Source organism: Lepidochelys kempii, chromosome 2 (assembly GCF_965140285.1).
Source record: "Lepidochelys kempii isolate rLepKem1 chromosome 2, rLepKem1.hap1, whole genome shotgun sequence".
In the NCBI taxonomy this organism is placed as follows: domain Eukaryota; kingdom Metazoa; phylum Chordata; order Testudines; family Cheloniidae; genus Lepidochelys; species Lepidochelys kempii.
This window is the reverse complement of record NC_136381.1, coordinates 10512059-10539555: the sequence shown is the minus strand read 5'-3', so window position 1 is coordinate 10539555 and position 27497 is coordinate 10512059. Positions and strand designations below refer to the sequence as shown.

The 27497-nt window shown below is 41.4% G+C and overlaps 1 protein-coding gene across 3 annotated transcripts in view; it reads right to left on the bottom strand.

The window, feature by feature from the left end:
* TRAPPC9 (trafficking protein particle complex subunit 9) overlaps positions 1-27497 on the bottom strand; it is an 831265-nt gene that overhangs the window by 490940 nt on the left and 312828 nt on the right. For all 3 annotated transcript variants that reach the window (XM_073330054.1, XM_073330052.1, XM_073330055.1), the window contains exon 18: positions 15613-15755. In XM_073330054.1, the coding sequence (XP_073186155.1) occupies positions 15613-15755 (143 nt within the window). The remainder of the gene's footprint in view (positions 1-15612; positions 15756-27497) is intronic.

The following is a 27497-nucleotide window of genomic DNA, read 5'->3' as shown; positions in this document are numbered from 1 at the left end:
TGAATTTAGTGTCTGATCAGTGCTCAGGAATGGAGGTAACTACGGGCTCAACTACACTAACGCTCTAAGGCAACTTCATTTATGTAAATTTTGTAACTGAACTCTATGTAACTTAGGTTGACTCACAGCGGTGTCCACTTCTGCCTCTTGGGCAGATGGAGTACAGACGTCGACAGGAAAGCGCACTCCCATCAACTTATCTTCACCAGACTGGCTAAATCAACACAGCTGCATCAATGACAGCAGTGTTGATTTAGCCAGTAGTGTACACATGGCCTAAATATTGGGCTGTACCTTTATTCTCAGAGTCTCTCAGTCTGTGAAAGTCCAGATCATCAGGAAGATATTCCTCAAAACTAATGAAGGGACCCTACAGAAATATGTTATAACAAACAACAGTGGGTAATTAACAATAGATGCCTATGATCCACTTATGTTCTGCAATTGATACATAGTAGTTATTGCACATATTTTCTGAAATGAATGAAATAATGACCCACTGAAAGTTGTTTTAGCTCATTAAAAACTGCCTGTTGCCACAGCTGTCAGTAATAATGACTGCATTAAAAATTACTTTATAGTTTATCACAGGGGTTCTCAAACTCAGGGTAGGGACCCCTAAGGGGGTCGCAAGATTACCACCTGGGGGGTCACGAGCTGTCAGCCTCTACCCCAAACCCCGCTTCATCTTCAGCATTTATAATGGTGTTAAATATATTTAAAAGTGTTTTTAATTTATAAAGGGGGTCGCACTCAGAGGCTTGCTATCTGAAAGGGGTCATCAGTACAAAAGTTTGAGGACCACTGGTTTATAAAGTAAACTGAGATACCACAAAAGAAATTCCTTAAGTAATGAGGTAAACTGAGATATCAAAAACAGTATACATTGTGGGAAAGTAATTTTTCCCTCCAAAAGGGAAATATTAGGGGGTCTCACACCCTATAGAAGGAAAGAGGTTTTGGGAGTCAGAGTGAGAATGAACACTGCTAGCATTCCACCACTTACAGATGAAGGAAATGGGGTCAGCTTTTTACTCTTCACAAAAAGTTGTGAGGTATACTTTATGTATTCTGTATAGTGCTGTATAAACCTTTGACTGATAATCTTTGATTACATAATTCCATTTGAGCTTGTTACTTTGACTTCTCACATTGTTATTATTGTTACTAAATTCAAACACACAACACCACCAGATACGAAGGGGTATGGAGGGGTTCAGTCAAGTCAATCACTTGTTCTCCCAGTGGCCAGTGCAGATAAAGGCTAAAAGGGCCAGCTCCCAGAGGTAAATGAGATTAACTGTGATACGTGGACAAATTATTAAACAAACAATTTGTATGCACCTAGAGGATAACAGTGTGATAAGCAATAAGCAACACAGATTTGTCAAGAACAAATCATGCCAAACCAACCTATTTTCCTTCTTTGAGTGGAAACTGGCTACTCTGCTAGGAGCAGAGACGATGAAGCCCATGTGACTCGCTGCCCTGAACACAGCATGGTCACACGGAAAAGCTGAGCCAATGAAATGAGATACAAGGAGGAAAGAAGCCACAGATGCCATTAACAATCCTTTCGGACATCTGCTGTGACATAAGTTACAGCTGCAATATCTTTATTGACAGGACAGCGTACAAGCACATCAGAGCAATCATCCCATCAAGGATGCAACATAGGGATGCAGTTAGAACAGCATGTGGTCCAGCAGGGCTGGGCGCACTGGGAGACACCACTGTCCTGTTGTGCCATTCAATGGGAGCACCTGTCATGGGGTCTAGTCCTCCCCGCCAGCACAAGAGGTCCACTGGCAACCACCTCACCTGCCAGTCACATTGCCCTTTTTAGTGTATCAGATAGTATAGTGATAGAGCCACGACAGTATATAGCAAGACAGGAAGGCAAAAGTTAAGAGCTCCTGCTGAGTGCTCTGTTTCCCAAGGCCTTTGGGCTCCAGACGTGTTGCCTATGTGTTCCTGTGTTGGGCGCTCTTCCTGTAAGTCAATCAATTCTATAATAGGGTCTGTTCCCTGTTTCAGTTAGTTGGTCCAGTTACTCTCACACTAATGTACTCGTCTCTTGCTTTTTTATGGGCTGATGCCATTCATTAAGCCCTGTTTCACTTTTTCAGTCACGCTCACCAGTTTTATTTTAGCTACTACAATCTGTACCCTTGATGAGCAGAACTGTGAGATAACATGAAAGGTGCTTCATGAAACAAAATTAGTACTTTTGACCTTCACACTCTTATAACTACACTGATCAAAACCCTTTTACTTTGTTACTCATTCTTGCAAAACATAGGATTTTCAGTTCTTTGTGTTGTCCTAATAAACTACGGGGAGGCATAATTTTTTTCTTAACTTATGGAGGCTCACTATGACAAAGTTTGAAAAACCCTGGGTTAGACAAACACCTTTCAGGGACAGTCCAGATATATTTAGTCCTGCCTCCAGGCAGAAGGGGCTGGATTAGATGACCTCCTGAGGAAGCTTCCAGCACTACATTTCTAAGATTAATATGGAATCAAGTTTGTGAAAGAAGAATAGTAGATGTAAATTGGTGAATTTTAATTAGCTTTTTCAGTGTAATGTACAGGATGTGTTAGCACATACATATGAAAGAGAGTAAGAGTAGATAGCCATCTAAAATGTGAGCTTACTATTTGCACCCTCAAATTAAATCTGGTGGAAACGTTATCACCATTTTACACAGTGTTGTTGTAGTCCTGTCAGTCCCAAGATACTAGAGAGACAAGGTGGGTGAGGTAATATCTTTTATTAGACCAACTGTTGATGAGAGAGAATTTGGTCCAATAAAAGATCTCTCACTTACCTTGCATCACTATCTTAAGTATTCCTAAGGCAGCAATCACCTTGGTATCTAAGACATCATAGAGGAAAGATCATTTCCCAAATTTAAGTCTATTTGAAACATAACTGAGGAAAAAGTCTGTATGGTATTTTTCCAATTGATCACTTGGGTAGCATTGTTCTCTCATAAGAACATAAGAATGGCTATATTGGGTCAGACCAAAGGTCCATCTAGCCCAGTACCCTGTCTTCTGACAGAGGCCAATGCCAGGTGCCCCAGAGGGAATGAACAAAACAGGTAATCATCAAGTGACCCATACCCTGTTGCCCATTCCCAGCTTCTGGCAAACAGAGACTAGGGACACCATCCCTGCCCATCCTGACTAATAGCCATTGATGAACTTATCCTCCACTAACTTATCTAGTTCTTTTTTGAACCCTGTTATAGTCTTGGCCTTCACAGTATCTGCTGGCAAGGAGTTCCACAGGTTGACTGTGCATTGTGTGAAAAAAAATACTTCCTTTTGTTTATTTTAAACCCGCTGTCTATTCATTTCATTTGGTGACCTCTAGTTCTTGTGTTATGAGAAGGAGTAAATAACACTTCCTTATTTAGCAATGTGCATTATTTTCCATTTATCAACATTAAATTCATCTGCCATTTTATCGACCAGTCACCCAGTTTTGAGAGATCCTCTTGTAGCTCTTCACAATCTGCCTGGGACATAACTATCTTGAGCAATTTTGTGTCAACAAATCTCTCATCAACAACTAAAGGTAACTGATAAGTAAGTGGGGAACATCATCTCTTAGTAAATAAAAAAATACTGTGTTTCAATGTATAGGTCACATTAGTAGCTTTAATAAGAAGATGCATTTCCCAACTGCATTCAAATTCCCCAGGAACACTTTGATGGCATATTTTTGGAACCCAGAAAAACTAGACCAATATTTTATATTGTGAATTGCCAACTGAAAATCTGAAGCTATAAAAGCATAGCCTATCTCATAAAAACTAAAAAGCAGTTTAAAATCTCACATAATACCTAAGCAACAAAATCTGATACAAGTTCAATGCAAATTAATTAAAAAAGTTAAATAAGGAGAGAAAGCATAAGTGCAAACTTTGACTTCTAATTCACAGCATCTAACTATTTGGAGTCAGCAGAGACAAGATCAATAAATCAAGGAACAAAGGACGTTTTACTTAATGAGAAACATTTATTCACACGTGTTCTGAAAAAGATAAATTTCTACTATTTTTCACTTTAAAATGTAATATAGTATGATAAATGACTTGGCTTGGTGCTGGGAAATCAGTATTATGAAGCACAAAAGCTAAACAACAACTTTGTTGATCACCAAAACCATTAGCACAGAATAAATACAGACAGAGATGATGAGCACATGAAAATAATAAAGTGCATTTATGAACATGCAGTCAACACATGTATGTAAAAATAAAGGGACAATAAGAACCTTTCGGCAGGGGCTGCAGAAAAAAAGCTGCCTACAAAAAGAGATTTAAATATGTATATTATTTTTAGCCCTTTTTCAGCAAAGCACTTATGCATCAGCTTAGTTACTTCAGCATGTGCTGAAGTCCATCCCTATTCAGCAATCACTTGATTACACACTTAGCTTCCATTAACTTTACATACTGATGCGTATGTTGAATACGGATGGACTAAAGCCAGTGAATATAGTTAAGCATATATTGAAGTCCTTTGCTGAACTGCAACTATCCAGGACTTGCTACTATGCAGAGAAAGTATGCATAAGTACATAATTGGACTCCATAGAAGCATTAAATTCAAATCAAGTTAGCACTATTAAAAAAGAAGTGTTTGTTTTATTTTTTAGGGTAAAATATTTGCCATGTGCAGTAAGAAGACACTGGCAACAGAACGACACTTAAGGAATAAGAAAGTCTTATTTTAGGTTAAGAAAAATGGTCATTACCTAACACAAAAAATAATGAATGTGTGAGTTTCTCAATATTACATTGTTAAACACAGTAATCACCTCGAGATCAGAATAGAACTAACTTTAGATCCTAATGAGTGTTGGGAAAGTGGCATGGTACCTAGGATTTAGAGCAGGTGACTTGTAGTTGGCTGGGTTCCTAGCTTTGCCTCAGACTCACTTCATGACAATGGGTAGGTCATTTCAAAGAACTTTAATTTACTCATCTACAAACCTCGGGCAGGGTAGGCATAAATAACATGTGGAAAACGCTTTCTGAGATTCTTGAACGAAAGAACAAGCGGAAACAACCCCCCCTCCCCCTCCCAAAAGAATTAAATACGTATAAAAGAAGAACTGAAATATGTTTCCATATTAAAAATACATAATCCAGTCATAGTGTTATTTATTTTTAAGGAGTGGTGAGGGGAGGTTGTTTATAAAACTTAAAAGCCTTATGGTTACATAGGATAGACAGGTTTCAGAGTAACAGCCGTGTTAGTCTATATTCGCAAAAAGAAAAGGAGTACTTGTGTCACCTTAGAGACTAACCAATTTATTTGAGCATAAGCTTTCGTGAGCTACAGCTCACGAAAGCTTATGCTCAAATAAATTGGTTAGTCTCTAAGGTGACACAGGTACTCCTTTTTTTATAGGAGAGACAACAACAGATCTTTTTACCATACAATGAGCCAGACTAAATAAGTTGTGGATCCCCTTGGAGAGATTTGTAGAATTTTTCTTGGTTCTGTGGAATTTTTGTAAAACAATGTAGACGTTTAGTTAAACATTTACAGAGTCCCTGAAGTAAACACCCCCACAATTGGATTAGAAGCATTTACACAATCCCCAAAGTATATATCCACACAATTTGATATTTACCATATTTTTCAGTTAGCACCAGGTATGAACTTACTTAGTGCAACTGAAAAAAAGAGAATAAAATTATCCCCATTGTGTTACACATCATTTTTAAACAACACAGTATTCAGTAAATCAGCCTAGCAATAAAATTGCATGATTTGACTATGCAAATGTATAAAAGATGTATGTACAAAATTAAACCTTAATCACAAAAAGTTAAATCTGTGGTTTATTTCACTCCTGAACATGTTTGCATTTCATAGTATGAGAGGGATGTATTCTAGAAAATAAATACAAGTAAGAAAATTCTAAAAGTAAATTATAAACTTTAAACCTGCAATCTTTATTGAAGTTTACAAAGTATTAATGAAGTTACCACATTGGTCAAGTAAGTTAATATTATCAAATGCATAGAGGTATGTTGTATGACTGATAAAGATAAAGATTAGATTTTAAATCATAGGAGATTACAACTACAGGAAATTATCTTTTAGGTTGTATTAACTGTTAATTTTAAACAACTGTTCTAGAACTAGGTAACTGTGAAGAAAAGATATCTTTAAAGTAGGGTCGTTGTTTAATCGCAGTTAACTCATGCGATTAATTTAAAAAAATAATCATGATTAAAAAATTAATTGCAGTTTTATTCGCACTGTTAAGCGATAGCATACCAATTGAAATGTATTAAATGGTTTTGGATGTTTTTCTACATTTTCAAATATATTGATTTAATTTACAACACAGAATACAAAGTGCACAGTGATCACTTTACAGTGCAAATATTTGTAATAAAAATAATAATATAAACAAAAGAAATAGTATTTTTCAATTCACCTAATACAAGTAGCATAGTGCAACTGCTTTATCGTGAAAGTGAAACTTACAAACAGATTTTTTTCTGTTACATAACTTCACTCAAAAACAAAAAAAATGTAAAACTTTAGAGCCTACAAATCCAGTCAGTCCTACTTCTTGTTCAGCCAATTGCTAAGACAAACAAGTTTGTTTACATTTACGGGAGATAATCCTGCCCACTTCTTATTTACAATGTCACCTGAAAGTAAGAACATGTGTTCACATGGCACTTTTGTAGCTGATATTGCAAGGTATTTATGTGCCAGATATGCTAAACATTCGTATACCCCTTCGTGCTTCAGCCACCATTCCAGAGGACATGCTTCCATGATGATGATGCTCATTAAAAAAAATAATGTGTTAATTACATTTTTGACTGAACTCCTTGGGGGAGAATTTTATGTCTCCTGCTGTGTTTTACCCGCGTTCTGCCATATATTTCATATTAAAGCAGTCTCGGAGGATGACCCAGCACATGTTGTTCATTTTAAGAACACTTTCACTGCAAATTTGACAAAATGTAAAGAAGATACCAATGTGAAATTTCTAAAGATAGCTATAGCATTTGACCCAAGGTTTAAGAATCTGAAGTGCCTTCCAAAATCTGAGAGGGATGAGGTGTGGAGCATGCTTCCAGAAGTCTTAAGAGCACAACACTCTGATGCGGAAACTACAGAATCCGAACCACCAAAAAAGAAAATCAACCTTCTGCTGAAAGAAAAGGAGTACTTGTGGCACCTTAGAGACTAACCAATTTATCTGAGCATAAGCTTTCGTGAGCTACAGCTCACTTCATCGGATGCATACTGTGGAAAGTGTAGAAGATCTTTTTATACACACAAAGCATGACAAAATACCTGGTCCAGTCCACAGAAGAGATCCACTTCCTGGACACTACAGTGCTAATAAACAATGGTCACATGACCACCACCCTATACCGGATACCTACTGACCGCTATTCCTACCTACATGCCTCCAGCTTTCACCCTGACCACACCACACGATCCATTGTCTACAGCCAAGCTCTGCGATACAACCACATTTGCTCCAACCCCTCAGACAGAGACAAACACCTACAAGATCTCTATCAAGCATTCTTACAACTACAATACCCACCTGCGGAAGTGAAGAAACAGATTGATAGAGCCAGAAGAGTTCCCAGAAGTCACCTACTACACGACAGGCATAATAAAGAAAATAACAGAACGCCACTAGCCGTCACCTTCAGCCCCCAACTAAAACCCCTCCAACGCATTATTAAGGATCTACAACCTATCCTGAAGGGTGACCCAACACTCTCACAAATCTTGGGAGACAGGCCAGTCCTTGCCTACAGACAGCCCCCCAACCTGAAGCAAATACTCACCAGCAACCACACACCACACAACAGAACCACTAACCCAGGAACCTATCCTTGCAACAAAGCCCGTTGCCAACTCTGTCCACATATCTATTCAGGGGACACCATCACAGAGCCTAATAACATCAGCCACACTATCAGAGGCTCGTTCACCTGCACATCCACCAATGTGATATATGCCATCATGTGCCAGCAATGTCCCTCTGCCATGTACATTGGTCAAACTGGACAGTCTCTACGTAAAAGAATAAATGGACACAAATCAGATGTCAAGAATTATAACATTCATAAACCAGTTGGAGAACACTTCAATCTCTCTGGTCACGCGATTACAGACATGAAAGTTGAGATATTACAACAAAAAAAAACTTTAAAACCAGACGCCAGAGAGAGACTGTTGAATTGGAATTCATTTGCAAATTGGATACAATTAACTTAGGCTTGAATAGAGACTGGGAGTGGCTAAGTCATTATGCAAGGTAACCTATTTTCCCTTGTTTTTTCCTACCCCCCCCCACCCCCAGATGTTCTTGTTAAACCCTGGATTTGTGCTGGAAATGGCCCACCTTGATTATCATACACATTGTAAGGAGAGTGATCACTTTAGATAAGCTATTACAAACAGGAGAGTGGGTTGGGGGGGGGAACCTGGATTTGTGCTGGAAATGGCCCAATTTGATTATCATACACATTGTAAGGAGTGCGATCACTTTAGATAAGCTATTACGAGCAGGAGAGTGGGGTGGGGAGAGGTATTTTTTCATGCTTTGTGTGTATAAAAAGATCTTCTGCACTTTCCACAGTATGCATCCGATAAAGTGAGCAGTAGCTCTCGAAAGCTTATGCTCAAATAAATTGGTTAGTCTCTAAGATGCCACAAGTACTCCTTTTCTTTTTGCGAATACAGACTAACACGGCTGTTACTCTGAAACCTTCTGCTTGTGGCATCTGACTCAGATGATGAAAGTGAACATGCATCAGTCCACACTGCTCTGGATCGTTATCAACCAGAACCTGTCATCAGCATGGACACATGTCCTTTGGAATGATGGTTGAAGCATGACGTCACATACGACTCTTTAGCACATCTGGCACATAAATATCTTGCGATGTGGGCTAAAATATTGCCATGAAAATGCCTATTCTCACTTTCAGGTGACACTGTAAACAAGAAGAAGGCAGCATTATATTCTGCAAATGTAAACAAACTTGTTTGAGCGATTGGCTGAACAAGTAGTAGGACTGAGTGGACTTGTAGCCTCTGAAGATTTACAGTATTTTATTTTTGAATGAAGTTATTTTTTGTATGTAATTCTATATTTGTAAGTTCAACTTTCATGATAAAGAGATAGCATTATTACTAGGGCTGTCAAGCGATTTAAAAAATTAATCACGATTAATCGCGCTGTTAAACAATAAGAAAATACCATTTATTTAAGTATCTTTGGATGTTTTCTACATTTTCAAATATATTGATTTCAATTACAACACGGAATACAAAGTGTACAGTGCTCACTTTACTTTTATTACAAATATTTGCACTGTAAAAATGATGAACAAAAGAAATAGTATTTTTCAAGTCACCTCATATAAGTACTTTAGTTCAATCTCTTTATCATGAAAGTGCAACTTACAAATGTAGAATTATGTACAAAAAAATCCTGCATTCAAAAATAAAACAATGTCAAATGTTAGAGCCTACAAGTCCACTCAGTTCTACTTCTTGTTCAGCCAATCGCTCAGAGGACATACATCCATGCTGATGACAGGTTCTGACCGATAACAATCCAAAGCAGTGCGGAACAATGCATGTTCATTTTCATCATCTGAGTCAGATGCCACCAGCAGAAGGTTGATTTTTCTTTTTTGGTGGTTTGGGTTCTATAGTTTCTGCATCAGAATGTTGCTCTTTTAAGACTTCTGAAAGCATGCTCCACTTCTCATCCCCTCTCAGATTTTGAAAGGTACTTCAGATTCTTAAACCTTGGGTCAAACGCTGTAGCTATCTTTAGAAATTTCACATTGGTGTCTTCTTTGCATTTTGTCAAATTTGCAGTGAAAGTGTTCTTAAAATGAACAACATGTGCTGGGTCATCCTCCTAGACTGCTTTAACATGAAATATACGGCAGAATGTGGGTAAAACACAGCAGGGGACATACAATTCTCCTCCAAGGAGTTCAGTCACAAATTTAATTAAGGCATTTTTTAATGAGCATAATCAGCATGGAAGCATGTCCTCTGGAACGATGGCAGAAGCATGAAGAGGCGTATGAATCTTTAGTGCATCTGGCACATAAATATCTTGCGACGCCAGCTACAGCAGTGCCATGAGAACGCCTGTTTTCATTTTCAGGTGACATTGTAAATAAGAAGTGGGCAGCATTATCACCCGTAAACATAAACATCTTTTTTTCTCTTAGCAATTGGCTGAACAAGAAATAGGACTGAGTGGACTTGTAAGTTGCACTTTCATGATAAAGAGATTACACTACAGTACTTGTATGAGGTGACTTGAAAAATATGATTTATTTTATTTTTACAGTGCAAATATTTGTATTAAAAATAATATAAACTGAGTACTGTACACTTTGTATTCTGTATTGTAAGTGAAAACAATATATTTGAAAATGTAGAAAAACATCCAAAAATATGTATTAAATTTCATTAATAGTGCAATTAATCACAATTTTTTGAGTTAATCACATGAGTTAACTGCAATTGACAGCCCTAATTACCACTTGAATGAGGTGAATTATAAGGAAGCTCATAGTAGGAAGGTGATATGGAAGGGGGGGGTTCAGCTGTTGTGACCTGCACTGGATGTGCCATGTTTGTCTTTCTTCCACAGGACAGAAGCGACTTTGACTATTCGAAGTGCAAGCTGGTCTCCATATTGGAAGAGAAGATTGAAGGTCTGGAGCAACAGATAACGACCCTGCGTTGCATACGGGAAACGGAGGATTTTCTGGACAAAAGTCAGGATATGCTTCTACGGGCACAAAGCTCTAAAGATTTAGAGCAGGTTGCACAGTGGAGCCAAGAGGCCAGTGAAGAAGCTTGGCAACATGTGACCTCCAGAAGAAGAAGGGGGAATGTCCGGGTTCCAGCAACGCGGACACAGGTAACTAACCGCTTTCATGATCTCTCCACAGGAACCATTGCGGAAAGTGGACCAGATGATATGTCTGGGGGGAGAAAGCAGAAGGAGACTCCGCTGGTTGGAAGGCATGAGATGCACTGTCTTGAGATGGGGGGTTCCACGACCACCACTCCCAAGAGAAGGAGGCTGGTGGGGGTGGTCGGGGACTCTCTACTCTGGGGGACTGAGTCATCTATCTGCAGCCCTGACCGGGAAAACCGAGAAGTCTGCTGCTTGCCGGGGGCTAAGATTCGCGATGTGACAGAGAGACTGCCGAGACTCATCAAGCCTCGGATCGCTACCCCTTCCTCCTTCTCCACGTGGGCACCAATGATACTGCCAAGAATGACCTTGAGCGGATCACTGCGGACTACGTCGCTCTGGGAAGAAGGATAAAGGAGTTGGAGGCGCAAGTGGTGTTCTCGTCCATCCTCCCCGTGGAAGGAAAAGGCCTGGGTAGGGACCGTTGAATCATGGAAGTCAACGAATGGCTACGTAGGTGGTGTCGGAGAGAAGGCTTTGGATTCTTTGACCATGGGATGGGAATCTGGGAGGCAGTGACCATGAGTTGGTTGAGTTCAGGATCCTGAAACAGGGAAGAAAGGTAAGCAGCAGGATCCGGACCCTGGACTTCAGAAAAGCAGACTTCAACTCCCTCAGGGAACGGATGGGTAGGATCCCCTGGGAGTCTAACATGAAGGGGAAAGGAGTCCAGGAGAGCTGGCTGTATTTCAAGGAATCCCTGTTGAGGTTACAGGGACAAACCATCCCGATGTGTCGAAAGAATAGTAAATATGGCAGGCGACCAGCTCGGCTTAACGGTGAAATCCTAGCGGATCTTAAACATAAAAAAGAAGCTTACAAGAAATGGAAGGTTGGACATATGACCAGGGAAAAGTATAAAAATATTGCTCGGGCATGTAGCAATGAAATCAGGAGGGCCAAATCGCACCTGGAGCTCCAGCTAGCGAAAGATGTTAAGAGTAACAAGAAGGGTTTCTTGAGGTATGTTGGCAACAAGAAGAAAGCCAAGGAAAGTTTGGGCCCCTTAATGAATGAGGGAGGCAACCTAGTGACAGAGGATGTGGAAAAAGCTAATGTACTCCATGCTTTTTTTGCCTCTGTCTTCACGAACAAGGTCCGCTCCCAGACTGCTGCGCTGGGCATCACAACATGGGGAGTAGATGGCCAGCCCTCTGTGGAGAAAGAGGTGGTTAGGGACTATTTAGAGAAGCTGGACGTGCACAAGTCCATGGGGCGGGATGCGTTGCATCCAAGAGTGCTAAAGGAATTGGCAGCTGTGATTGCAGAGCCATTGGCCATTATCTTTGAAAACTCGTGGCGAACGGGGGAAGTCCCAGATGACTGGAAAAAGGCTAATGTAGTGCCAATCTTTAAAAAAGGGAAGAAGGAGGATCCTGGGAACTACAGGCCAGTCAGCCTCACCTCAGTCCCCGGAAAAATCATGGAGCAGGTCCTCAAAGAATCAATCCTGAAGCACTTGCATGAGAGGAAAGTGATCAGGAACAGTCAGCATGGATTCACCAAGGGAAGGTCATGCCTGACTAATCTAATCGCCTTCTATGATGAGATTACTGGTTCTGTGGATGAAGGGAAAGCAGTGGATGTATTGTTTCTTGACTTTAGAAAAGCTTTTAACACGGTCTCCCACAGTATTCTTGTCAGCAAGTTAAAGAAGTACGGGCTGGATGAATGCACTATAAGGTGGGTAGAAAGTTGGCTAGATTGTCGGGCTCAACGGGTAGTGATCAATGGCTCCATGTCTAGTTGGCAGCCGGTGTCAAGTGGAGTGCCCCAGGGCTCGGTCCTGGGGCCGGTTTTGTTCAATATCTTCATAAATGATCTGGAGGATGGTGTGGATTGCACTCTCAGCAAATTTGCGGATGATACTAAACTGGGAGGAGTGGTAGATATGCTGGAGGGTAGGGATAGGATACAGAGGGACCTAGACAAATTGGAGGATTGGGCCAAAAAAATCTGATAAGTTTCAATAAGGATAAGTGCAGGGTCCTGCACTTAGGACAGAAGAACCCAATGCACCGCTACAGACTAGGGACCGAATGGCTAGGCAGCAGTTCTGCGGAAAAGGACCTAGGGGTGACAGTGGACGAGAAGCTGGATATGAGTCAGCAGTGTGCCCTTGTTGCCAAGAAGGCCAATGGCATTTTGGGATGTATAAGTAGGGGCATAGCGAGCAGATCGGGGGACGTGATCGTCCCCCTCTATTCGACATTGGTGAGGCCTCATCTGGAGTACTGTGTCCAGTTTTGGGCCCCACACTACAAGAAGGATCTGGATAAATTGGAAAGAGTCCAGCGAAGAGCAACAAAAATGATTAGGGGTCTGGAACACATGACTTATGAGGAGAGGCTGAGAGAACTGGGATTGTTTAGTCTGCAGAAGAGAAGAATGAGGGGGGATTTGATAGCTGCTTTCAACTACCTGAGAGGTGGTTCCAGAGAGGATGGTTCTAGACTATTCTCAGTGGTAGAAGAGGACAGGACAAGGAGTAATGGTCTCAAGTTGCAGTGGGGGAGGTTTAGGTTGGATATTAGGAAAAACTTTTTCACTAGGAGGGTGGTGAATCACTGGAATGCGTTGCCTAGGGAGGTGGTGGAATCTCCTTCCTTAGAAGTTTTTAAGGTCAGGCTTGACAAAGCCCTGGCTGTGATGATTTAATTGAGGACTGGTCCTGCTTTTGAGCAGGGGGTTGGACTAGATGACCTCCTGAGGTCCCTTCCAACCCTGATATTCTATGATTCTATGAATTGAAAAATACTATTTCTTTTGCTTTTTACAGCACAAATAGTTGTAATCAAAAATAAATCAAGTGAGCAGTATACACTTCATATTCTGTGTGAAAATTACCACTCCATGCATCTGAAGAAGTGGGGCTTTTACCCACGAAAGCTTATGCTCAAATAAATCTGTTAGTCTTTAAGGAGCCACCGGATTCCTTGTTGTTTTTGTGGATACAGACTAACACGGCTACCCCCTGATTCTTGACACCAAGTACTGATCTAGTCTCTGAGATTGTGTGTAGCTAGGGCCTGACTTCTACTGGTACCTTCTAGCTGGTCTCCTGGACAATCAGAGAATCCAGTATCGAGAGGCAGAGTAGGTCCCGTGCTTCTGCATAGGTCTCTGGCACCAGTGATATCAAGAGATTTTCCTGGTACTGTTCTTGATGCACCAAAGGAGCCGACACTGCAGTATCGATACCACAGGCACTGGTGCCGGAGCAGATGACCCCTTGATGAAAATAGGTCACTGCTGGGGAATCTCTCTTTCCAGAGGACACTCTACCTTGTCCACCAGATTGCTTACTGTTGTTTACTGTTTTGGGTCTGATCTTTTGTGCTTCTTTCTCATCACCAGAGAAGGGGATTGGTGATGAGTTTCAGAAGCAATGGCTGGAGGCCTGCTCCTCACCAATATTGAAATACTTAGTGCCAGCCCTGAGCGAGAAGGGTCAGAAGATGGACAAAAGGCAGCGTGCATGAGGATGTGACGCAGTTTCACCTCTCTGTCCTTGTTTGTCGAGGGTTTAAAGTTCTTGCAAATCTGGCAGTGGTCTAGAATGTGACCCTCACCAATGCATTTAAGGAAGGTGGAATACAAGTCACTCATCAGCACAGATTTCTTGCAAGCCAGCACAAGGCATAAAACCCAGAGACAGAAGCATACTCTGGCCCTGTGAATAAGAGGAAACCCCGGCTCCAAGAAAAACAACCAAGAAGAGCTACACTAATCTTAACACTAGCAAAGGCCACTAACTTACCTATTTACAGAAAGGAAGATAATTTCCCTGTAAAAAGAAACTTGCAGAAGCAAGGCAATCTACTCTATCGATTGTGGGTGGTAAGAAGGAACTGAGCGTGGTCTCAGGCTGCGCTGCCTTTTATACCATCATGTAGCAATCACCAGCAGAAGAACTTTAACATACAGAATTAATTTTCATAAAATAGCTGTTGGCTCAAAAAAATACCTCAAATAAAAAGAAGATAATGAAACTGACTATATAGAATTGAGGTTTTACTCTTTATCAACTAATTATAATAGCAGCAAATACAATTACTGGAAGTACTTTCCATTCAGTATTGTTGATTAACTTTAGGCACCCGAAGTTTGAAAATGTTGACCTCTGACTATATTCCATATACTATGCTTGGGATGAAAGTCACTATAAATACAAAACTTTACATTTATCACCAATAAGAAACAGGTAAAAATCCACTTAGGAGAGAATGACCCAAACTTACTGTTTTCATTGGTATCCAGTAGCATGCAGAATACAGTCTAGAACAGCAAACAACACTAAAACCTTCACAATTTCAGTGAAGAGACACGGAAGAAGGTGCCCATTATAAAAGGAAATGTTTTATTTTCAAGCTATAGCAAGGTGAATATATAAGAACTATAGACATTCACATGGACTGTTTTACCACAAAGTGAGAGGTAGGTTACAGCTGGTATCTTATAAAATATCCAGCAGTTCCACACATCTCTCCATACATCTTATTAATTACATTCAGCAGCTTTTGTCTGTGTGCTGCTGTGGATATCTTGGGTTGCAAGGATGACTGGAAGCCTTACCTTGTTGCAGGAAGGGTACTGATGTGTGTAAAGAAGACAGATGGCTCCACTTCCACATGAAGGCCCAGAGATAGATTCCTGTAATAGCCATCAGCATGTCCTGGTCCCCCAGAGTATTTGAAATTCAAAATGGCCTCCAGTGTCTGGAAAAATAATGGTAAATAAGTCATTAACTATGGCTCATTTCTGTGCATCATAATTGCTCAATCAAATTAGGTCATGGAAAATGTGCAGTAGTGATGAAATTTCTAAATAGAAAATTTAAAATCAAATAAAAATTGATTTATAACGTGTCACAAAAATTCTGGTAGCTTTTGAAACAAAGTTGTCATTCATACATTACACACAAAAATCTCTTTCTTTCTTAAAGTCCATTTTACAGTAGCATCTTACTGATTAACAGATATTACAATGGTGGGTGTATCTATGGTAGTGGTTTCCAATCACCAATATATTGCTTTTATTGGTGCTAATTCAGAATTTCATGAGTGCTACTCTAGACTCCGCACTTTTTCCTTAATGAGCTGCCTCCCATCACACCATTTCCATTTCACTGTGTGCCCTCCTACTCACAATGGAGCGTTGGTGGATCCAAATCCAAGTTGCACTGGCTGTTGCAACAGAAGTCAGAGTGGAAAACCAGCTGTAGCCCAAAAAGGTTTAGAAGCACTGGCATGTGGTATAACTTCAACCACCAACGCAAAAAAGAAAAAGAAAGCAATATCACACCAACTAGATGCCATCACTTTTCAGAGGGTTCCACTTCAAGCTTCACAAAGCATTTTACAAAATCTGCAAATATTTGGTGCTACTGCTTACTCAGAAACCACTTCAGAACAGAGACCAGAAGTAACTTGAAATTTCCTAGTTATGAAGGAACTTCATGTTGTGAAGTGCTCTAACACTGTTCTATTTCAGGTCATATTGAGGGAATGGATTAAAAATGTTTTTTTAATGTTAATAAAAAAATTCACTGAGGATTTATGTTAGTTAGCAATTCACTGTTCTGCAATAAGTGTGTATCTAAGTACCATATTATCCCATTCACAATGCATCCAGAACAGTGCAGCTTAACTTTGCTTCCTAATATAGCCCTAAAGCAGCACTTACAATATCAACAGAAGTAGCCACTGGGCACTCTGTGCAGTTACTTCTACTGCTTTTACAATAATTTCTCACTGGACGTTAATGAAGCTAAGCTTATGTCACTTCCGGAGTTGATCAATAGAAAATACAAAAATAAAAAAAAATGCAGACCCACTGAAAAAAAAAATTTCATTCTGCTTTTCCAGATGGCTTAATTAACAAACAACAGAGCTGGAATCATCAAGTCCAGAGAGCTGACACTGCTTAAGACTAAGTCGTAACTTGAGACAGAACCTCAACATTTAATTAGGAATTCTACAATGAAAAGCATGGATCTCTATGCTTTATTTTATTGCTATAATATTAATGACAGGTTTCAGAGTGGAAGCCGTGTTAGTCTGTATCAGCAAAAAGAACAGGAGTACTTGTGGCACCTTAGAGACTAACAAATTTATTTGAGCACAAGCTTTCGTGGGCTAAAGCCCACTTCATTAGATGCATGTAGTGGAAATTAGAGTAGGAAGATAGATACACACACACACACACACAGAACATGAAAAAAATGTGGGTTACCAAACAAGCTCTAAAGAGACTAATCGATTAAGGTGGGCTATTATCAGCAGGAGAAAAAAAACTTTTGTAGCGATAATCGGGATGGCACATTTACAACAGTTGACAAGGTGTGAGTAACAGTAGGGGGGAAATTAGCATGGGGAAATAGTTTTTAGTTTGTGTAATGACTCATCCTCTCCCAGTCTTTATTCAAGCCTACAGTTCTTGATGTCTGATTTGTGTCCATTTATTCTTTTGCATAGAGACTGTTCGGTTTGGCCAATGTACATGGCAGAGGGGCATTGCTGGCACATGATGGCATATATCGTATTGGTAGATGTGTAGGTGAACAAGCTTCTGATAGTGTGGTTGATGTGATTAGGTCCTATAATGGTGTCCCTTGAACAGATATGTGGACAGAGTTGGAAACAGGCTTTGTTGCAAGGATAGGTTCCCGGGTTAGTGTTTTTGGTCTGTGGTTGCCAGTGAGTATTTGCTTCAGGTTGGGGAACTGTCTGTAAGCAAGGACTGGCCTGTCTCCCAAGATCTGTGAGAGTGAGGGATCGTCCTTCAAGATAGGTTGTAGATCCTTGATGATGCGTTGGAGAGGTTTTAGTTGGGAGCTGAAGGTGACAGCTAATGGTGTTCTGTTACTTTCTTTGTTGGGCCTGTCCTGTAGTAGGTGACTTCTGGGAACTCTTCTGGCTCTGTCATTCTATTTCTTCACTTCCGCAGGTGGGTACTGTAGTTGTAAGGACGCTTGATAGAGATCTTGTAGGTGTTTGTCTCTGTCTGAAGGGTTGGAGCAAATGTTGTTGTATCTTAGAGCTTGGCTGTAGATAATGGATCGTGTGGTGTGGTCTGGATGAAATCTGGAGGCATGTAGGTAGGCATAGGAGTCAGTAAGTTTCCAGGATAGGGTGGTGTTTATGTAACCATCGCTTATTAGCATTGTAGTGTCCAAGAAGTGGATCTCTTGTGTGGACTGGTCCAGGCTGAGGTTGATGGTGGGATGGAAATTGTTGAAATCATGGGTGAATTCCTCAAGGGCTTCTTTTCTATGGATCCAGATGATGAAGATGTCATCAATGTAGCACAATTAGAATAGGGGCATTAGGGGACGAGAGCTGAGGAAGCGTTGTTCTAAGTCAGCCATAAAAATGTTGGCATACTGTGGGGCCATGCAGGTACCCATAGCAGTGCCGCGGATTTCAAGGTATACTTTGTCCCCAAATGTGAAATAGTTGTGGTGAGGACAAAGTCACAAAGTTCAGCTACCAGGTTTGCCGTAACATTATCGGGGATAATGTTCCTGACAGCTTGTAGTCTATCTTTGTGTGGAATGTTGGTGTAGAGGGCTTCTGCATCCATAGTGGCCAGAATGGTGTTTTCTGGAAGATCACCGATGGATTGTAGTTTCCTTAGGAAGTCAGTGGTGTCTTGAAGATAGCTAGGAGTGCTAGTCACACAGGCCTGAGGAGAGAGTCTACAGAGCCAGTCAATCCTGCTGTCAGGGTGTCAATGCCTGAGATGATGGGGCGTCCAGGATTTCCAGGTTTATGGATCTTGGGTAGCTGATAGAATACCCCTGGTCGGGGTTCTAGGGGTGTGTCTGTACAGATTTGTTCTTGTGCTTTTTCAGGGAGTTTCTTGAGCAGATGGTATTGTTTCTTTTGGTAACTCTCAGTGGGATCAGAGGGTAATGGCCTGTAGAATGTGGTGTAGGAGGTCTGCCTAGCAGTCTCTCGTTCGTATTCCGACCTATTCATGACAACGACAGCACCTCCTTTGTCAGCCTTTTTGATCATAGAATCATGGAATATCAGGGTTGGAAGGGACCCCAGAAGGTCATCTAGTCCAACCCCCTGCTCAAAGCAGGACCAATTCCCAGTTAAATCATCCCAGCCAGGGCTTTGTCAAGCCTGACCTTAAAAACCTCTAAGGAAGGAGATTCTACCACCTCCCTAGGTAACGCATTCCAGTGTTTCACCACCCTCCTAGTGAAAAAGTTTTTCCTAATATCCAATCTAAACCTCCCCCACTGCAACTTGAGACCATTACTCCTCGTTCTGTCATCTGCTACCCTTGAGAACAGTCTAGAGCCATTCTCTTTGGAACCCCCTTTCAGGTAGTTGAAAGCCGCTATCAAATCCCCCCTCATTCTTCTCTTCTGCAAGCTAAACAATCCCAGCTCCCTCAGCCTCTCCTCATAAGTCATGTGTTCTAGACCCCTAATCATTTTTGTTGCCCTTCGCTGGACTCTCTCCAATTTATCCAGATCCTTCTTGTAGTGTGGGGCCCAAAACTGGACACAGTACTCCAGTTGAGGCCTCACCAATGTCAAATAGAGGGGAACGATCACGTCCCTCGATCTGCTCGCTATGCCCCTACTTATACATCCCAAAATGCCATTGGCCTTCTTGGCAACAAGGGCACACTGCTGACTCATATCCAGCTTCTCGTCCACTGTCACCCCTAGGTCCTTTTCCGCAGAACTGCTGCCTAGCCATTCGGTCCCTAGTCTGTAGCGGTGCATTGGATTCTTCCTTCCTAAGTGCAGGACCCTGCACTTATCCTTATTGAACCTCATCAGATTTCTTTTGGCCCAATCCTCCAATTTGTCTAGGTCCTTCTGTATCCTATCCCTCCCCTCCAGCGTATCTACCCTCCTCCCAGTTTAGTATCATCCGCAAATTTGCTGAGAGTGCATTCCACACCATCCTCCAGATCATTTATGAAGATATTGAACAAAACCGGCCCCAGGACCGACCCTTGGGGCACTCCACTTGATACCGGCTGCCAACTAGACATGGAGCCATTGATCACTACCCGTTGAGCCCGACAATCTAGCCAGCTTTCTACCCACCTTATAGTGCATTCATCCAGCCCATACTTCCTTAACTTGCTGACAAGAATACTGTGGGAGACCGTGTCAAAAGCTTTGCTAAAGTCAAGAAACAATACATCCACTGCTTTCCCTTCATCCACAGAACCAGTAATCTCATCATAAAAGGCGATTAGATTAGTCAGGCATGACCTTCCCTTGGTGAATCCATGCTGGCTGTTCCTGATCACTTTCCTCTCATGCAAGTGCTTCAGGATTGATTCTTTGAGGACCTGCTCCATGATTTTTCCGGGGACTGAGGTGAGGCTGACTGGCCTGTAGTTCCCAGGATCCTCCTTCTTCCCTTTTTTAAAGATTGGCACTACATTAGCCTTTTTCCAGTCATCCGGGACTTCCCCGGTTCGCCACGAGTTTTCAAAGATAATGGCCAATGGCTCTGCAATCACAGCCGCCAATTCCTTCAGCACTCTCGGATGCAACTCGTCCGGCCCCATGGACTTGTGCACGTCCAGATTTTCTAAATAGTCCCTAACCACCTCTATCTCCACAGAGGGCTGGCCATCTCTTCCCCATTTTGTGATGCCCAGCGCAGCAGTCTGGGAGCTGACCTTGTTAGTGAAAACAGAGGCAAAAAAGCATTGAGTACATTAGCTTTTTCCACATCCTCTGTCACTAGGTTGCCTCCCTCATTCAGTAAGGGGCCCACACTTTCCTTGGCTTTCTTCTTGTTGCCAACATACCTGAAGAAACCCTTCTTGTTACTCTTGACATCTCTTGCTAGCTGCAGCTTCAGGTGCGATTTGGCCCTCCTGATATCATTCCTTCATGCCCGAGCAATATTTTTATACTCTTCCCTGGTCATATGTCCAACCTTCCACTTCTTGTAAGCTTCTTTTTTATGTTTAAGATCCACTAGGATTTCACCATTAAGCCAAGCTGGTCGCCTGCCATATTTACTATTCTTTCGACTCATTGGGATGGTTTGTCCCTGTAACCTCAACAGGGATTCCTTGAAATACAGCCAGCTCTCCTGGACTCCTTTCCCCTTCAATTTAGTCCCCCAGGGGATCCTGGCCATCCGTTCCCTGAGGGAGTCGAAGTCTGCTTTTTTGAAGTCCAGGGTCCGGATCCTGCTGCTTACCTTTCTTCCCTGCGTCAGGATCCTGAACTCAACCAACTCATGGTCACTGCCTCCCAGATTCCCATCCACTTTTGCTTCCCCTACTAATTCTACCCGGTTTGTGAGCAGCAGGTCAAGAAAAGCGCCCCCCCCCCAGTTGGCTCCTCTAGCACTTGCACCAGGAAATTGTCCCCTACGCTTTCCAAAAACTTCCTGGATTGTCTATGCACCGCTGTATTGCTCTCCCAGCAGATATCAGGAAAATTAAAGTCATCCATGAGAATCAGGGCATGCGATCTAGTAGCTTCTGTGAGCTGCCGGAAGAAAGCCTCATCTACCTCATCCCCCTGGTCCGGTGGTCTATAGCAGACTCCCACCACTACATCACTCTTGTTGCTCTCACTTCTAAACTTAATCCAGACACACTCAGGTTTTTCTACAGTTTCGTACCGGAGCTCTGAGCAGTCATACTGCTCCCTTACATACAGTGCTACTCCCCGACCTTTTCTGCCCTGCCTGTCCTTCCTGAACAGTTTATAACCATCCATGACAGTACTCCAGTCATGTGAGTTATCCCACCAAGTCTCTGTTATTCCAATCACGTCATAGTTCCTTGACATCACCAGGACTTCCAGTTCTTTCTGCTTGTTTCCAAGGCTTTGTGCATTTGTATATAAGCACTTGAGATAACCTGTTGATCGCCCCTCATTCCCAGTATGAGGCAGAAGCCCTCCCCTCATAGACATTCCTGCCTGTGCTTCCTCCCAGTATCCCGCTTTCCCACTTACCTCAGGGCTTTGGTCTCCTTCCCCCGGTGAACCTAGTTTAAAGCCCTCCTCACTAGGTTAGCCAGCCTGCTGGCAAAGATGCTCTTCCCTCTCTTCGTAAGATGGAGCCCGTCTCTGCCCAGCACTCCTCCTTCATGGAACACCATCCCATGGTCAAAGAATCCAAAGCCTTCTCTCCGACACCACCTGCGTAGCCATTCGTTGACTTCCACGATTCGATGGTCCCTACCCAGGCCTTTTCCTTCCATGGGGAGGATGGACGAGAACACCACTTGCGCCTCCAACTCCTTTATCCTTCTTCCCAGAGCCACGTAGTCCGCAGTGATCCGCTCAAGGTCATTCTTGGCAGTATCATTGGTGCCCACGTGGAGAAGCAGGAAGGGGTAGCGATCCGAGGGCTTGATGAGTCTCGGCAGTCTCTCTGTCACATCGCAAATCTTAGCCCCTGGCAAGCAGCAGACTTCTCGGTTTATGATCTCAGAGATGTTCCTGAGGCTGTGGATGGCATTGTGTTCTGCACAGCTGAGGTTATGGGGCAAGTGATGTTGCTTTTCCACAATTTCCACAATATCACTTGCCCCATAACCTCAGCTGTGCAGAACACAATGCCATCCATAGCCTCAGGAACAACTCTGACATCATAATCAAATTACTCTCAAATTAGAAAATTCCAGCATGAACATTGCCCATGCACCCCTAACTCAGCCCCTTGTGCAAATGCATGATGATACAGACTTTAATTACATGCAGAAGTAACTGTGAAACGTTTGGTGTAACTTGCTCAGTTTCACATAAGAACTCTAGTTCAGAGGCAAAGATAGAATCCAAGTCTCCAGGTGAGTGACAGTCAACTTCCTTTGCCATAAGACCAGCCTTTCTCTTCCCGCAGTCGACTACCTAATTCACTACAAAACTTCCAACTTCTGCAACAAATGAGGTAACAGACTCCTTCCCTATACATCCCTATCGATCCATTCTGTGCATGGAATAAACAAGGCATCCTCTGTAAAAAATAATATGCAATCACGTAACTGAACCCTTTTCTTCACTGTATATTTAATTGCTACTGTTATCTGTGAAGCTCTATGTTTCACCACTCAGTGCCATGTTGACCAACTTACTGGAAATAATTAAACTAAACTGTATTCAAACAAAACATGGTTTTTTTTTTTATCTTGCAACTTTTAAATTACTTCTTTTTTAATTCTGTAATGGAAAACTGAGTAGGGACTCAGATTTATAATTTCCTACTTTTTGAAAAAGGTAAATATTCAGAAAGCCATAGATTTGTAAGTATATAAAAATATACAATACAAGGAGCTTTAATTTTATATCTTATTTTCATGTAACCATTTTTGAGAAAAGTAACAATTACCCTTTGAAAAGAAACAGTGTAACTTACACAGCACAAACCCCAAGGAGCACAGCAGGAGCTCCTTAAAACTCATTACATTTCTTCCTGTGACCCTTCATTATAACTTTATGATAGTCTGAGGTAAACCAGTTTTCAAAGGCAGCCGTTGCCATGACTACCAGGTAAGCAATCAGTGCTCTCCCAAGTATGCAAACAAAATGGAGGGCATGAGAGACGAGTGGATGATTATTTTTGATGTCACAATGTTACTGCTCAGGGAAGAGCAGGAGCCTTTAAATGTACAGTGCTGTGTGAAAAGAAATCAGGCTTTTCCAGTGTTCCAGTTTTCCCAAATTTCCTTTAAACCCAACAACATAGAAACACTCAAACTCATATGAATTTATTCCACATGCACATTAATTAGTGGCTGAAATTTGGTACAAGTTCCCTATAGTATGTTTCAGATTTAAAATGTGAGACACGGACCCTGTAAAACAGAAAATTCCGATGCAAAGTTAAGTATGGTCTTACTACTGCAAGAGCATAATAAGCACTGTCAGCTATTTACAAAAGTTAGCCCTGCAGAAACAACAACTAAATGAGACTGAGATGCAGATTCTATTAATCTTGAGCATCAAAAGAATCACTTCCCAAGTGTCTATAAATTAAATCATTCCAAGCCTACAGTAAGCAATGAGGTTGCACAGGTGTCACTTGAGACGATAATTTTGCCTGCAAAATCTTTACTACTGATGATGATACACAAGTGGGAAAGAAATGAACTTGAGTTGTAGAGCCCATTATTAAAGATTTATTCCTCATGTAGGTACTTAAATACTGTAATCAAGTCACCCCCTAACCTTCTCTTTGTTAAGCTAAATAGACTGAGCCCCTTGAGTCTATCACTCTAAGGCATGTTTTCCAATGCTTTAATAATTCTTAAAAAGAAAAGGAGTACTTGTGGCACCTTAGAGACTAACCAGTTTCCATGGTATGCATCCGATGAAGTGAGCTGTAGCTCACGAAAGCTCATGCTCAAATAAATTGGTTAGTCTCTAAGGTGCCACAAGTACTCCTTTTCTTGTTGCGAATACAGACTAACACGGCTGTTACTCTGAAACCTGTTAATAATTCTTCTGGCTCTTCCATGAACCATCTCTAATTTATCAAAATCCTTCTTGAATTGTCAACACCAGAACTGGACAGAGTAATCCAACAGCATCACAGTAGTGACAAATACAGAAGTAAAATAACCTCTTTACTCCTTCTTGAGACACCCTGTTTATTCATCCGATTAGCCTTTTGGCCACAGAGTTACATGGGTGAGCACATGTTCAGCTGATTCTCCACAATGACCCCGAAGTCTTTAACAAAGTCACTGCTTCCAATGATACAGTCCCCCATCCTGTAAGTTTGGCCTATATTCTTTATTCTTACACGGATACATTTACATTTAGCCATATTAAAACACATATTGTTTACTTGCACACAGTTTACCAAGCAATCCAGATCACTCTATCATTGACCTGACCTATCCTCTTCCTTATTTATCACTCCCCCAATTTGTCGGTCATCTGTAAACTTTATCAGATGTTTTCCTCCTAGTCATTAATAAAAATGTTAAATAGCATATGGCCAAGAACTGATCCCTGCAGAACTTCACTGGAAACACACCCACTGTTCAATGATGGTTCCTCACTTATAATTACATTTGGAGACCCATCAGTTAGTCAGCCTTTAATCCATTTAATGCATGCTATGTTAATTTTATTAGAGAGACAGGAGGATGAGGTAATATTTTTTATTGGACCAACTTCTGTTGGTGAGAGAGAACACCAACGGAAGCTGATCAATAAAAGATATTACCTCACCAATCTTGTGTCTCTAATATACTGGGACAGATATGACTACACCACCACATTAATTTTATATCATTCAATATTTTTAATCAAAATGTTGTGTAATATGTAATACTAAGTCAAACACCTAACAGAAGTCTAATTATATTACATCAACATTATTGCCTTTATCATTCAAACTGGTAATCTCATCAAAAAAGATATCAGTAGTTTGACAGACTTTCCATAAACCCACGCTGACTGGCATTAATTATATTACCTTCCTTTAATTCCATATTACTCAAGACCCATATGAGCCACTCCATTATCTTGCATGGGACTGATCTTGCTATACCAGTTTAATAGTGTAGTGGCTTCTTTTTTCAATGGGACATGTACACCAGCTACCACCAGATTATGTGTAAATCAATTTAGAATCTTTTAATTTAGTTTTCTGTGAATTCACAGAAAGGAGCGATCAAGAAGAAATACCTTATAACTTATGTATAGCTTCTATTTGGTTTTTCTTGCCGATCAAAAAAGCTACTTACCCAGATTCTGCACCTTAGGTCACAATTTTAATTATTTTATTTAATTATTTGAAATGTATTGATTAAAATAAATTCAGATACCTGAAGCTCTTCAAATTAACAACAGTAAGAGGTATTTGTATAGTTTTTTTAATCCATGAAGAACTTTGCAAACATTAACTAAGCTTCATAATACCCATCTGAGTGGTGAGATAAGTTATAGTATCCCCCGTGTACAGATGGTGAAGTTACTCAGGATTTACATTGATGCACCTGACATCAGAATTTGAAATAGGGCACATATGCAATTTTCTCACGTCACAGAGGAAGTTAGTGTCAGAACCAGGTTTTGAACTTACTCCTGTGAGCTTTATAAAATGCAACATGCACACTCAGATTTAAGTGAGAAATTACCTGGGAGTGGGAACTATTCTGTACTTTTTCACCAAAGGGAAAGAGGAGAGAAATGCTTTAGGATGACATTTAAAAATCTCATACATTTGTATCACTGTCCTGTGGCAACCATGTTAAAAATACAAGTGCCTCACATGTACTACAGGGAAGATTAGGTAACACAAGAAGTTAACTCACCTTGTGCAGTGACAATGGTTCTTCAAAATGTGTTTTTCTATGGGTGCTCCACTGTGGGTGTGTCTGCGTCTCTGTACTGCTAATCGGAGAACTTTGGGAGCAGTCCGTCCAGCCCCCACATGTACTTCCCCTCACCTGCCACGAGGCTAGCCAGCGCATGCAGGTAATCACTCCTTAGTTCCTTCTCTACTGCAGTCAACTATTAGAACTCCGAAGTGGGGAAGGGAGGGAAGAGGGGGGTTGTGGGGCACCCATAGGAATACACATCTTGAAGAACCATCGTTACTGCACAAGGTAACTTCTTTTTTTTCTTGGAGTAGTGTCCCTATGGGTGCTCCATTGTAGGTGACTCCCAAGAAGTGCCCACCACTGGAGTCTGGGAATTTGATAGTACTGTGACACTGAATTTGGCATTTGCAGCCAAATCCCCCAGGATGGCATAGTGTTCTGAAAAGGTGTGTACAGATGCCCAGGTAGATGCTCTAAAGATTTCTAAGATACAGATACTCTTGAAGAAGGTGACAGATGAGGAGACTGGCCTCGTAGAATGCGTGTGTACTGAAGATGGGGGTGTTATGTTATGCGATTGGTAACTGAGATTAATACAGCCTGAGACACACTTAGAGAGTCTCTGAGCTGAACTCGCTGCACCTTTTGACCAATCCGCAATGGGGAAAAAGAGACTCAGGGATTTTCTGAAGGCTCTTGTCCTGTCCAAATAGAAAGCCAAGGCTCTCATCATGTTGAGTGTATGGAGGATGACTTCCCTATTATCCTGATGAGATTTGAGATAAAAGGCTGGAGGCTGAATAAGCTGATTTATGTAGAATGCGGAAGTCACCTTGCAAGTGAACTTTGGATGTGGTTTAAGTGTGACTTTGTCAGGAAAGAACATAGTGAAAGGGGGATGCACCATCAAAGCTGGTATTTCCCCAATCCTTCTTGCAGAGGTGATGGCAATGAGGAACGCTATCTTCATGGAAAGGTGAGTTAATGAACAAGTGGCCCTGGGTTCAAATGGTGGCCTAGTCAGACCTTTTAATACTACGTTGAGATCCCATTGAAGAGTGGGAGGTCTGGGTTGTATGAAGAGTTTTCACTATGCCTTTGAGAAAGCTCTTTGTAGTTGGATGAGAGAAGATTGAATATCCTTCTACCTGCTGATGGAAGGTTCCAATTGC